General features: G+C 38.3%; 1 protein-coding gene across 1 annotated transcript in view; it reads right to left on the reverse strand.

Moving 5' to 3' along the window:
* The window catches only part of EPSTI1 (epithelial stromal interaction 1 (breast)), a 185,912-nt gene that overhangs the window by 107,717 nt on the left and 64,282 nt on the right, over positions 1-13,913 (reverse strand). Inside the window, 1 exon segment of the mRNA XM_006837680.1 lies at positions 11,423-11,484. Coding sequence (XP_006837744.1) covers positions 11,423-11,484 — 62 coding nt within the window.

Raw genomic sequence — 13,913 nt, forward strand, 5'->3', positions numbered from 1 at the left:
ATTGGGAACTACAATATAAGTGGCATGAAGTCTATACATATACACGTACCCTTGTGATGCTATTGAATCAGCATTGCATTGTGAATCACAAGTGCTTGACACTCTACAGGTTCTTATTAATATAACCATTTATTATTACTTTATTTGGTTTAGGAGTCAAGCACTTTATTATTTTAAGAAGTAACATTATGTTGCTATTTTTAGTGTCAACCATCTTATATAGTTTCTAAAGTTGTACATCTTTGGTGGAGCATAAAGCTTCATCGTTCTCCAAAGAGTGGCTAGTGGGCTTGAACTGCCAACTCTGCTGTTCACAGTCTAGTGCTTATCCTACAAAGTTACCCTGCTTCCCATAATCTATTATACCAAATGGAAATTAATGACAAAACAGTTTGGGTTCTCCTGGAATCAAAATAGGATCACCTTCTAGGCCACCCACCCTCAGGAATCCTTTTGAACCTTGAAATACTGGCTCCCTGGGCTACCTTTAGATCAAACAATAGCTTAGTAAGAAGCTTAGCAGAGACTGTTTTGGCCTTAGGCATTGGGTTCTTTTGGAAAATGATCTATGCGTAGTCAGCTTTGAGAAGCAGGAACTCCAGGGTCTGACTAGAGGCTGTGTTTTAAGATGTATGGCTAGTCCTTGGTGATTCTGTTTCTGTAGCCAGGAGACCCTGAGTCACTGCTCATGCTTAGATGTTGTTTTCTGATAAATTACCATGGTAATGCCCTATAAAGCCTATTCTCACTATCCCATATTTGGACAATCTTCCTAATACTGGGGTAGATGCTACTAGATTCAAAATAAATGAAAAATCAAAAAGTTTATTCATTATTATTTCAGATCTTCATAATGATCAGTAACACTGACTCATAGAAAAGGCTATGCTGGAAAATGTCACGTGTGAATTTTCACAAGCAGTAAATCATTACAGAGGTAAGAATCATGGTGAAAACAACACCAAGGTTAACTGCCCCTTTCTCCTCTCCACTTCCATGCGTGAGAATACTAAAACTAATTCTAAACTGTAACATCAGAGTTCATCCCCATCCATTAACTTGATGCTCCGTTAATCTGCCCTACTCTTAGCCTCCAATTGAAAGAGTGACATCATCCAATTTTTAAGAGAAAGACAGTACTGCCAAAGAGCATTCCAGAGGTCTTTTCATAAAAACCATCCTGTGTGCTCCATCTGCATGTGCAATCTGCTTGCATGTTTTCAGCCAGCTTGCATGGGCAGATTAATGTGTACAATTAGAAAGCAACCTCACAGGCTTTCAATAAACTGCCTTCATTATTACACTCAGGAGAGTCCCTCTGGATGTCAATAAAAGCCTAGTTTTCTGCCTGTTAGCTAAATAATTGACAACACTCAAAATAATCAGAAGCAAATGAATGGAGTCAGGAACAAGGTGTTAAGAAAGAGCACATTAAGATGCACACGGTGTGGCTCAGGTTGTTATAATGAGCTTTGCCTCCAGCAACTTGGATTTACAGTTCTGCTCAAATCCATGGTCCCCTTCTCAGCTGAAAAAATTACCATTCTGCCCTGCTTAAGGAGCTCTGATAACGTTGTTGTTAGGTTCCATCGAGTCGGTACCGACTCATAGCCACCCTATGTACAACAGAACGAAACATTGCCTGGTCCTGAGCCACCCTCACAACTGTTGCCAAGCTTGAGCCCATTGATATTGCCACTTTCCCAATCCATCTCGCTGGGAGTCTTCCTTTTTTTCTCTGACCCTTCACCTTACCAAACATGATTATCTGTCTCCAGCAACTGGTCCCTCCTGACAATATGTCCAAAGTATGAGAGACAAAGTTTGGCCATCCTGGCCTCCAAGGAGCACTGTGGCTGCACTACTTCCACAACACCAATCTGTTGATTTTTTTGGCAGCCCATGGCACTTTCAGTATTCTCCTCCAACATCATAATGCAAAAGCATCAATTCTTCTATATTCTTCCTTGTTCACTGTCCAGCTTTCGCATGCATAGCTGATCACTGAAAATACCATGGCTTGGGTCAGACACAGCTTAGTCCTCAAGTTGACATCTTTGCTCTCCAACACTTTAAAAAGCTCTTGTGCAGCAGATTTGCCTAATGCAATATGTCACATGATTTCTTGACTGCTTATTCCATGAGTGTTGAACCAAGAAGAATGAAGTCCTTGATAACTTCAATCTTTTCTCCGTTGATAAGAATGGTATTGGTCCAGTGGTGAGGATTTTTGTTTTCTTTACATTGAGATGAAATCCATACAGAAGGCTGTGCTCTTTGATCTTCATCAGTAATTATTTTAAGTCTGCTTCACTTCCAGCAAGCAAGGTTGTATCATCTGCATATCACAGGTTGTTAATGAGTCTTCCTCCAATCCTGATGCCACGTTTTTCTTCATACAACCCAGCTTCTCATATTATTTGCTCAGTATACAGGTTGAATAAGTATGATGAAAGAATACAGCTCTGTCACACACCTTCTTAATTTTAAACTATCTGTTCCCATCCATGTTCAGGTCAAAGAACTGCCTCTTATCCATGTACAGATTCCTATGAGCACAAAATTCAGTGTTCCAGAATACTCATACTTCATAATGTTGTCCATAGCTTGTCATGATCCACACAATTGAAAGCCTTTGCGTAGTCAATAAAGCACAGTAAATACCTTTCTGGTATTCTCTGCTTTCAGCCAAGATCCAATGGGCATCAGCAATGATATCCCTCATTCCAAGTCCTCTTCTAAATCTGGCTTGAACCCCTGGAAGTTCTCTGTCAATGTATGCTTGTAGCCGTTTCTGTATTAACTTTAGCAAAACTTTACTCACATGGGATATCAAAGAGATTGTCTGATGATTTCCACATTCCATTGAGTCACCTCTCTTTGGAATGGGCACAAATATGGATCTCTTCCAATCAGTCGGCCAGATAGTTGTCTTCCAAATTTCTTGGCATAGATGAGTGAGTGCTTCCAGTGCCTCACTTTCTTGAAAGATTTCAATTTTTATTCCATCAATTTCGGGTGCCTTGCTCTTTGCCAATTCCTTCAATGCACCTTGGACTTCTTCCTTCAGTATCCTTGGCTAGTGATCATATGCTACCTCTTGAAATGGTTGAACATCAACCATTTCCTTTTGGTACAGTGACTGTGTATTCCTTCCATCTTCTTTTGATGCTTTCTGCATCATTCAATAATTTGCCCAGAGAATCTTTCAATAACGAAAGTTGAGGCTTGAATTTTTTCTTCAGCTCCCCCAGCTCGAGAAATGCTGAATGTGTCTACCTTTTTGGTTTTCTGACTCCAGATTTTGCACATTTTGTTGTGATATTTGACTTTGTCTTCTCAAGCTGATCTTTGAAATTTTCTGTTCAGCTCTTGGACCTCCTCATTTCTTCCATTTACTTTAGCATCTCTACACTGGAGAGCAAGTTTCAATGTCTCTTCTGACATCTATTTTGACATTGTCCTTCTTTCTTGTCTTCTTAATGACTTTTTGCTTTCTTCATATATGTTGTTCTTGATGTCATCCCACAACTCTTTTGGTCTTTGGTCTTTAGTGTTTAACTTATCAAATCTGTTCTTCAGATGATCTCTAAATTCATGTGGGATATACTTAAGGTCATATTTTGGCTCTCCTGGGCTTGTTTTCATTTTCTTCAGCTTCAGTTTGAATTTTCAAATAAGCAATTGATGGTCTGTTCCACAATCTGCCCTTGGCCTTGTTTTGACTGATGTTATGGAGCTTTTCCATCAACTTTTGCCACAGATGTAGTCAATTTGATTTCTGTGTATTCCATATGGTGGGGTCCATGTGTATAATCATCTCTTATGCTATCTAAAGAATGTATTTGAAATCAACAAATCCATTGGTTTTGCAGAATTCTATCATACTATTTCCAGCATCATTTATATTACCAAGGCCATATTTTCCAACTACTGATCCTTCTTCGTTCCCAACCTTTGTATTCCAATTACCAATAATGATCAATATGTCTTGATTGCATGTTTGATCAATTTCAGATTGAAGCAGTTGGTTGAATTCTTCTATTTCATCCTCACTGGCTTTAGTGATTGGTGTTTAAATTTGAATAATAGTGGTATTAACTGGACTTCCCTGTAGGTGCATAAATATTATCCTATCACAGACAGCATGTACCACATGACTGATCTGGATATATTCTTTTTGACAATGAATGCAACACCATTCCTCTTCAATTTGTCATTCCCAGCATAGTAAACCATGTGGTGGTCAGATTCAAAATGGACAATACTAGTCCATTTTAGTTCACTAATGCCTAAGATATTGATATTTATATGTTCCATTTAATTTTTGACAATTTCCAATTTTCCTAGATTCAGACTTCATATATTCCATGTTCCGATTATTAATGGATATTTACAGCTATTTCTCTTCATTTGAGTTGTACGCCATCAGCAAATGAAGGTCCCATGGGCTTTTCTTTCCATTCGCGTCTTCACGGTCAACTCTACTTTGAGGAGGCAGCTCTTTCCCAGTCGCATTTTGAGTGCCTTCCAACCTGAGGGGCTCATTTTCTGGCACTATATCTGACAGTGTTTCTTTGCTATCCATGAGGTTTTCAGTGACTTAAATATTCGGAAGTAGTTCGTCACTTCTTCCTAGTCTGTCTTCATCTGGAAGCTCATCTGAAACCTGTCTACCATGAGTGACCCTGCTGGTATTTAAAATACCAGTGACAGCTTTCAGAATCACAGCAACTCACAATCCACCACAGTACGACAAACTGACAGACGAGTGGTGGTCTGATAGCATAGAGGTAGAGGTTACTAATTGGACTGCTAACTTCAAGGTCAGCAGTTCGAAATTACCAGATGTTCTGCAGAAGAAAAATGAGGGTTTTTGCTCCCGTAAAGATTTATAGCCTCGAAAACCCTATGCAGGGTCACTATGAGTCGGAACCAACTCCACGGCACATCACCACCACCACGACTGCCGCTTTGCTACTTGAACCACACATCCAGCATGCTGAACACTGGACAGTACACCAAGGACATGGAGCACTGACTAGTTTGAAAGAATTCTTACTTGTATTTCTATATTGATGATTTCAGAAGAATCCAACTTTTGTCTTTTTTTTCTCTCCCTTTTTTTTTTTTTTTTTTTTTTTAAAAGAAGCAGCCTGGTTAGTCTAATAAAATCTGCACTGTTAAAATTCTAACAGTTCTTTCCTAGACAATTTTTTCAATATAAACTGATTTGAAGAAGGTATGAAAAAGACTTCTTATTCAAAGGAGCCTTCTTTTCTTGAAGTCTCATTCATATTCGTAGCTGTACAAATGGCTATTCATGAGTCCTTGCTCTTTTAATTTCAAAACAAAATACCTTATAAAGAACTCACACATATACCTTCTCTTGTATTCCTCAATAGGCCTTAAAAATCCATTTGAGATACCTCTCATTTTACCTATCTTCTCTTTTCCCTGGTTAACTGGGGCCTTCGTGATAAGCTGAAGAAAAGAGCAAGAGCGAAATGTGCATTTAAGTGAATTCAACTCCACTGATAGTGTGTATGGTATCTAGGAGTAAACCTGTTTTTCTTATTACAGAAAAAAAAGATAATTGATCTCTAGCATTTAGTGAAGCACAAACTCAAGAAGTTGGAAGATTAGGAGAGAAAGAAAGTCAAGAGACACACAACCCCAAGTATCTTTCATCCTTTACCATTTTTAAAACTCTGTAGAGTGCTGTTGATAAGTGACACCCAATCAGTTCCAACTCAAAGTTGACCCTGTGTAGGGTTTCCAAAGAACAGCTGGTGAGCTTGTAAGGTTCAAACCCACCCTGCAGTCTAGCATATTAACCCACAGTGCCAAATCAGGACTCCTCTGTAGAGAATGGACTTATGTAATTTACCCAGTTCTGTAGTTACTATCCCTCTAACTGGTAAGCAGATCTTCCTTTGTCTAACATAAAACTATACCACACAGGAGTCGTGGTGTGGTGCTGTGGGTTAATGTGCTGGACTGCAAAATTGGTTTGAATGGCAAGATCGGTGGTTCAAGCTTGCCAGCCACTCCTTGGAAAAGCTATACAGGGTCACTATGGGTTGGAACCAACTCTACAGCACTTAACAACAACAACAAACAACATACAGTAATCAAGTCTTATTTGTGACTGCAAACTACCAACACCCTCAACTCCATCTCTTAACTCCTTCAACTTCTCCACCTGTGCCTAGAAATAAACTCTCATCCATTTTCTAACTGTAATTGTTGTGGTTATTAGCTGCCACCAAGTTGCTCTGAACTCATGGTGGCCTTTTTGCCTGACCCTGCATCCTTCTCACCATCAGAGAGGCATTCTGAAGCCATCCTTGTGGTTTTTGTGCTCATCCATCTCACTGAAAGTCTCCCGTGTCCTCACTGGTTCTCTACTTTATCAAACCTGATGTCCTCCTCTACAGACTAACCTCTTTTGACAATGTGTCCAAATTGAGCAAGTTGGACAATAGTCTGCTGTGATTTATAAGGTTTCATTAGCTTCTGAAGGTACTTTCAGAAGTAGATCACCAAGCCTTTCTTAAACAAGAAGCTCCACTGAAACCTGATCACAATGGATGCCCCTACTGGACTGAAATACCAGTGCCAAGCTTCCAGCACCACAGCTGTCATACCAGTCACCACATAACAAGGAACTGGTAGGCATGTGGAGAAGGAGGTAAGAAATACAATGACACCATTAATCGAATGCCTCCCCGCTTCCATCTTTCTATTGAAGACCGTCTACATCTATTTGTGAACGTCCTACCAAACACCTTGTACCTTAGAAAAAGAGTGAGGAGAGATGCTGTGGCTAAAATGAGACTAATGTCAGCTTTAACTTACAGAGGAAAACATCACTTGTTAGCCTGTTCACCCTACCCTTCCACCTGTTTTCTGGACTGATCAGCTGAAACCAGATTACCTAAAGTGCTAAGGGGTAAAGTGAAGGCCTCAGAAACTTCTTTTTGCTTCTTGCCTGTGAGTCTTAAAGCAAAAAGCCTTTGCTTATGACCGAGGCAGGATAATCTCAGTGTTATAAAGACACCCAAGGATGCTCTTCTTGGAGAGGTGCACTAGGATGTCAAATATGCTCACCCCAACTTCAGTGTGGTCTTAAATTCTGTAAATGGGGGGAGGCTGTCAGAAAACAATCTATATGAAAACTGGAAAGCCAATTACTAGTTCTGGACCAGAAAAACTGTGTATAGTCTCAACAAAATAAAAGTCATGTGATCACACTCAACAGGGTTTTCTATGAGAAGTATTTCAAATCCCTGTAATGTTTAGATTGAATAAATAGGGTGAAAGAATGCAACTCAGGTGCACACCTTTCCTGATTTTAAACTATTCAGTGTGCCCTTGTTCTGTTAAAATGACTGTATTTTGGTCTATGTACAAGTTCCTCATGACCACAATTTAGTGTTCTAGAATACTTAATGTCTGCAATACTGTCTATAAATTGTCATGATCCATAGAGTGGAAAGACATTGCATAGTCGATAAAGCACAGGTAAACATCTTTCTGGCATTCTCTGCTTTCAGCAATGATATCACTAGAATCCAGTTTCTGGCAGTTCCCTGTCGATGTACTGTTGCAACTATTTTTAATTGTCTTCAGCAAAATACTACTTGCATGTGATATTAATGATATTATTCAATGGTTTCTGCATTCCATTGGGTCACTTCTCCTTAGAATAGGCACAAATATGGACCTCTTCCAGTTAGTTGGCAAGGTAGCTGTCTTCCAAATTTCTTGACATATATGAGCAAACACCGCCAGTGCTGCATCAGTTTGCTGAAATATTGACATTTGTACTCCATCAGTTCTTGGAGCTGTGTTTTCAACAGTATCTTCAGCGCAGCTTGGATTTATTCTTTATGTATGATTATTCGTGATCATTTACTACCTTTTGAAATGGCTGAACATCATCAACCATTTATTTGAGGTACAATGGCTCTGTGTATTCCTTCCATTTTCTTTGAATGTTTTCTGCATCATTCAATATTTTCCCCACTGTTGTTGTCAAGTGCCACTGAGTCGGTTCTGACTCTTAGCAACCCTGTATAGTATTCCCAAGAGGTGACTGATGGATATGAACCTCTGACCTTGTGGTTAGCAGTTCAGTGCTTATCCTACTGTGCCACACCAGGAACTAATTTTCCCCATTGTTGTTGTTGTTAAGTGCCTGCAAGTAGGTTCCAACCCATAGAAACCCTGTATAGGGTTGCCAAGGAGTGGCTGGTGAACTTGAACCACCAACCTTGCAGTTCCAACAGACCTTGCAGTCCAGCACATTAACTCACAGCACTACATAGAATCCTTCAATATGACAAGTTGAAGATTGATTTTTTTTTCTTCTTCAGTTCTTTCAGTTTGAGAAATGTTGAGCATTTTCTTCAATTTTGGTCTCCTAACTCCAGGTCTTTGCACATTTCATTATATTTTATTTTTTCTTCTCGAGCTGACCTTTTAGTTATTTGACTTACTCATTTCTTCCATTCCCTTTAGTTTCTTTATTAAGCTCAGTAACAAGTTTCAGAGTCTCTTCTACATCCATTTTGATCTTTTCTTTCTTTCCTGTTTTAATGACTTTATCTTTCTTCCTGTATGATAGTTCTTGATGTCATCCCACAAGTCTTCTGGTCTTCAGTTGTTAGTGTTTAATGCATTAAATCTGTTCTTGATACGGTCTCTAATTCACGTGGGATATATGTGTAAGGTCATATTTTGGTTCTCATGGACTTATTTTAATCTTCCTCAGCTTCAGCCTGAACTTGCATATGAGCAATTGACAGTCTATTTCATAGTCTACCCTAGCTTTGTTTTGGCTAATGATACTGAGATTTTCTACTGTCTCTTCCCACAGATGTAGTCAATTTGATTCCTGTGTATTCCACCTAGTGAGGTCCATGTGTAGATTCACTTTTTGTGTGGTTTAAAAAAATTATTTGCAATGAATAAGTCGTTGATCTTGTGAAATTCTGTCATTGGATCTCCAGCATCATTTTTATCACCAAGGCCTGATCCTTCCTTTTTGTTTCCAGTATTCACTTTCCAATCACCAGTAAATATCAATGTATCTTTGTTGCATATTTGATCAATTTCAGGCTGAAGAAGTTGATAGACTTCTTCAGTTTCATCATTACTGGCTGTGCACCAGAGTTGTATCCTTTCACCATACTTATTCAATCTGTCTGCTGAACAAATAATTCCAGAGGGTGAATGATATGCATAGCATGGCATAAGGATTGGAGGAAGACTGTGATGTGCAGATGATACAACTATGCTTGCTGGAAGAGAAGAGGATTTAAAGTACTTCCTGATGAAGATCAAAGACTACAGTATGGTTTGCACCTCAGTCTAAAGAAAACAAAAAACCCTCACAATTGGACACATATATAAAAGGAGAAAAGACTGAAGTTGTCAAAGACTTCATTTTGCTTTGCTCCTATCAATATTCATGGAAGGAGCAATCGAGAAATCAAACAACATATTGCATTAAACAAATGTACTGCAAAAGATCTCTTTGAAGTGTTGAAGAGCAAAAATGTCAGTTGGGGGACTAAGGTACACCTGACCCAAGCCATGGTATTTTCAATTACTTCATGTGCATGTGGAAATTGGACAATGAATAAGGCAGACCTTCAAAGAATCAATGCAATCAATTTGAATGATGGTGTTGGAGCAGAATATTGAAAGTACCATGGACTGCTAGAATAACACATAAGTCTGTCTTGGAAGAAGAACAGCCTGAAGCCAGCATAGTGAGACTGTATCTCTCATACTACAGACATGTTATGAGGAGGGACCAGTCCCTAAAGAAAAACATCATGCTTGGTAAAGTGGTGAGTCAGTAAAAAAGGGATGTCCCCAACGAGATGGATTGACATAGTGGCAGCAGCAATGAGCTCAAACATAACAATTATGAGGACTGCTCAGGACCAATCAGTGTTTCCTTCTGTTGTGCACTGGGTCACTATGAGTTGGAACTGACTCGATGGCATCTAACAAACAACTAAATAACATTCAGGAACTTTTATGCTATTTATATAAGTTATTTCATTTAATCCTTACATGAACTCTAGAATAGATCATTATCTCGATTTTTTAAATGAGAAAATTAAGTATTAAAGGGGTGTCGTAGTTTATCCAAGGCCATAGCTGGGACTCTTAACTTAGATCTATCTATTTCTAATACCATCACACTTGGAATTAACCCAGGAGTCAGGTTAAATTTTTTTGTTTTTATCTATTCTTTTAAGCAGTATGCAGGTAGCCCAATGACTGACAGAGAGGACATGTAGCTATTCTTGTCAAGTGCAGTTCCAGTTTATAATGACTCTGTATAGGGTTTCCAAGAGTGGCTGGTGGGTTTGAACTACCAATCTTGCATTAATCAGTCCATTGCTTATCCTTCAACACCATACCAGGACTCCAAGGTGAAGACACAGCTTATCTTTATATCCTATGTAATAGCCAATCAGATTATCTTCATTATAAAGCACATAGTAGTTGCTCTTTATGGGACATTGGTGGTTTAATGGTGCAATATTTGCCTTCCATGCAGAAGACCCAGATTCAATTCCCATCAATGAACCTTATGTGCAGCCACCATGCATCTGTCAATGGAGGCTTGTGTGTTGCTATGGTAATGAAAAGGTTTTAGTAAAACTAAGATGGATTCAGAATAAAGGCCTGAATCCAGCCAATGAAAGTCCTATGGATTCATTCAGCCAATGAAAGTCCTATGGATCATGATATTTTGATCCTCAACTGACTACAGGGATACCAGAGGGCCTGTCAGCATTTGTTCTATTGTTGACAAGTTGGGGCAGACTCAACAGCAACTAACAACAACAGTTGTCCTATTCACATTAGCTGATGTTATTCACAAGTCACACCGGAAAAATTACCATGGTGCATGACCACCAAATGAGAGTTTTGCCAATAACTGCTAATGATCTCTCAATTGTCAATCATATGAGGAAAGTATGACATTTATAAGAGAGTCCTCAACCCAGAAAATAAGTTCCATGTTAGTTTAGACTCTCCTTAGTTTGCTCTCCTTGTGTTAGTACTTTGGAAGTCAGCATAGCAAATCTAAAGTACTTATGTTCACCAAAGAATCAAGGCACCCTAGTCATTTGTAAGGAAGGATTCTTCAAAATTAGTAGTATGATCTCTAATTGTTTGACAAATAAAAAAAAAAAAAAACTTTGGTGAGTAGATCTGTCTCCAACCTCAAAACCTTCCTTAGATAATAACAGAGTCCAATTACATAATTCATTTAACAGCCGATAATCCAATACCGGATGCTGTCTTGAAAAGTTACCAGCACCTAGAATATAAAAGCAGAATGAATGGCATGCTATAAAGGCATGTAGTTTTGAAAACATTAACTTACAATTGTTGATGTTCTCTTTTGAGTTTTTCCTGAAGTCTCATTTTCTCCTCTAGTTTCTTGCTCTGAAACATAAAGATCAAAATGCAATATATTAGGGAAGCTTTAAGAAGAATCATGATGGTAAAGTTCCCCAAGATCTAAATTCCATGGTTCTGTGTAGATTCCACAGTCTAATACGGATTCCTACAAAGAATTCCAAGGTAATATTCCTCTTAGAGCCCATGAGAACTACAAAGGAATCCAGGAAACCCAAGTATTTTCCATATCTCCCTTCATTCAACTTGATGGTATAATCAAAGTATCAGTATTTCATATTTTTATTCTTCAATTCAAATAGGAGCAGAATTTACAATTTAAGCAGTGTTTTTAAAAAAATGTTCAAATGAAAACATGAGACTTTTATAACAAGTATGTTAAATTAAAATGATAATATGTGGTTAAATAGCTCATTTAAAAAGTTACATCCACCTCACTCCCTACCAAAGCATTCAGCCAAAGCTTTACAATAAACCAATCCTACCACTCATTTAGCCTGTATGCTGAGCAAATCATCTGAGATGCTGGGTTCTATGAAGAAGAACGCGGCATCAGGATTGGAGGAAGACTCATTAACAACCTGTGATATGCAAATGATACAACCTTGCTTGCTGAAAGTGAAGAGGATTTAAAATATTTACTGATAAACATCAAAGAGCACAGCCATAGGTATGGATTGCATCTCAATGTTAAGAAAACAAAAATCCTCACCACCTGACCAATAAACAACATTCTTATCAACGGAGAAAAGATTGAAGTTGTCAAGGACTTCATTCTTCTTGGATCAACTATCAACACTCATGGAAGCAGCAGTCAAGAAATCAGACAACGTATTGCATTAGGCAAAAGACCTTTTTAAAGTGTTGAAGAGCAAAGATATCAGCTTGAAGACTAAGGTGCACCTGACCCAAACCATAGTATTTTCAATAACCTCATATGCATGCGAAAGCTGGACAGTGAATAAGGAAGATCATAGAAGAATTGATGCTTTTGCGTTATGGTGTTGGAGGAGAATATTGAAAGTGCCATGGACTGCCAAAAGAACCAATAAATCTGTGGTGGGAAAAGTGCAGCCAGAGTGCTCCTTGGAGGCCAGGATGACCAAACTTCATCTCTCATACTTCAGACATATTGTCAGGAGGGACCAGTCGCTGTAGAAGAATATCATGTTTGGTAAGGTGGAGGGTCAGAGAAAAAGAGGAAGACCCCCAGGGAAATGGAATGGCAAAGTGGCAACATCAATGGGCTCAAGCGTGGCAACAATAGTGAGGTTGGCCCAGGATCGGGCAGTGTTTTGTTCTGCTGTGCATAAGGTTGCTATGAGTCAGTACCAACTCTATGGCACCTAACAACAACAATAACATCTCTCTTCTGACATAGATTCAGATACTTAAACCTATTGAGAAGGCAACAGTGAATAGCATTAAAAAAAAAAAATTTTTTTTTAAGGTATTTGCTCAAATAGAAAAGAGTTCATTTCTAAAAAGATTACTTATTAGGAGAGCCTAGAGACAAAGGATGTCATATTTGATATTATCACCAGAGCTCTTACATATTTAATCCACTTAAAGAACTCAGGAATGCTTAGTTTGTGCCCACTGTGCCACAGTGTTCCTTTTTGTTAACTTATCTATGAAAAACAAGCCAAATTCCTAGACAACAATTTAATGGAGAGTTGAAATATATTCTATATCACAGGAGAAATATGAAGTTTTAAATGAATCCCAAGAATGGAGACAGATGGGAATGCTTTAACCAACACCACTGATCTATCTGGCAGGAAACCTATGAAACGGGAATAATGGAAGTTACCACTTTCAAATGCTGCGTAAGTTTGGGTCCATATTTCAAAGGGGCCAAGGGGAAGGATTGTTCATATTGCTCGTTTCCATCAAAGTCTTCATTTGTAGAACGATTTACTAGTTCTCACTGTGAAAGGCAACATAAGCTATGATTTCAGTTTCAAAGAAAAAAGTTAGCACAGGAAATTAGTATAATCAAAGGGAATCAATTATAATGCAACACAACTGGATTATTAATCAAACAGAATTCTAGGGGAAAAGCTAATAGAGGATTGTGAAAGAGAATAAACATAATTCCAATATAGTAAAAAGCCTGACCCATGAAACAAAAAGTGACTAAGTGTGATAAGCTTCCCACATTCCACACTCCCCCAAGCCCTGATTAAAAAAAGAAGAATCAAACGATAACAAGAAAGTAGTAAGGTGTTGGTTAAACCAGAATTAGGAATACTACTTCCTGAAGAGTGACAAAATATACAAGCATCAATAGAAAAAGGCTGGGTTTCTTTAGCAAGGTAATATATTAACTTAGAATTTAAATGGTTTAATCTTTTCACTAATAGATTATCACAGTATACAACTCACAAACAAAGTATCTTAATAACATACAACACAGTAGCTAAATTACATCCTAAAAATGTCTGTTTACTCTT

Source organism: Chrysochloris asiatica, unplaced genomic scaffold (genome assembly GCF_000296735.1).
Source record: "Chrysochloris asiatica unplaced genomic scaffold, ChrAsi1.0 scaffold00022, whole genome shotgun sequence".
Taxonomy (NCBI): domain Eukaryota; kingdom Metazoa; phylum Chordata; class Mammalia; order Afrosoricida; family Chrysochloridae; genus Chrysochloris; species Chrysochloris asiatica.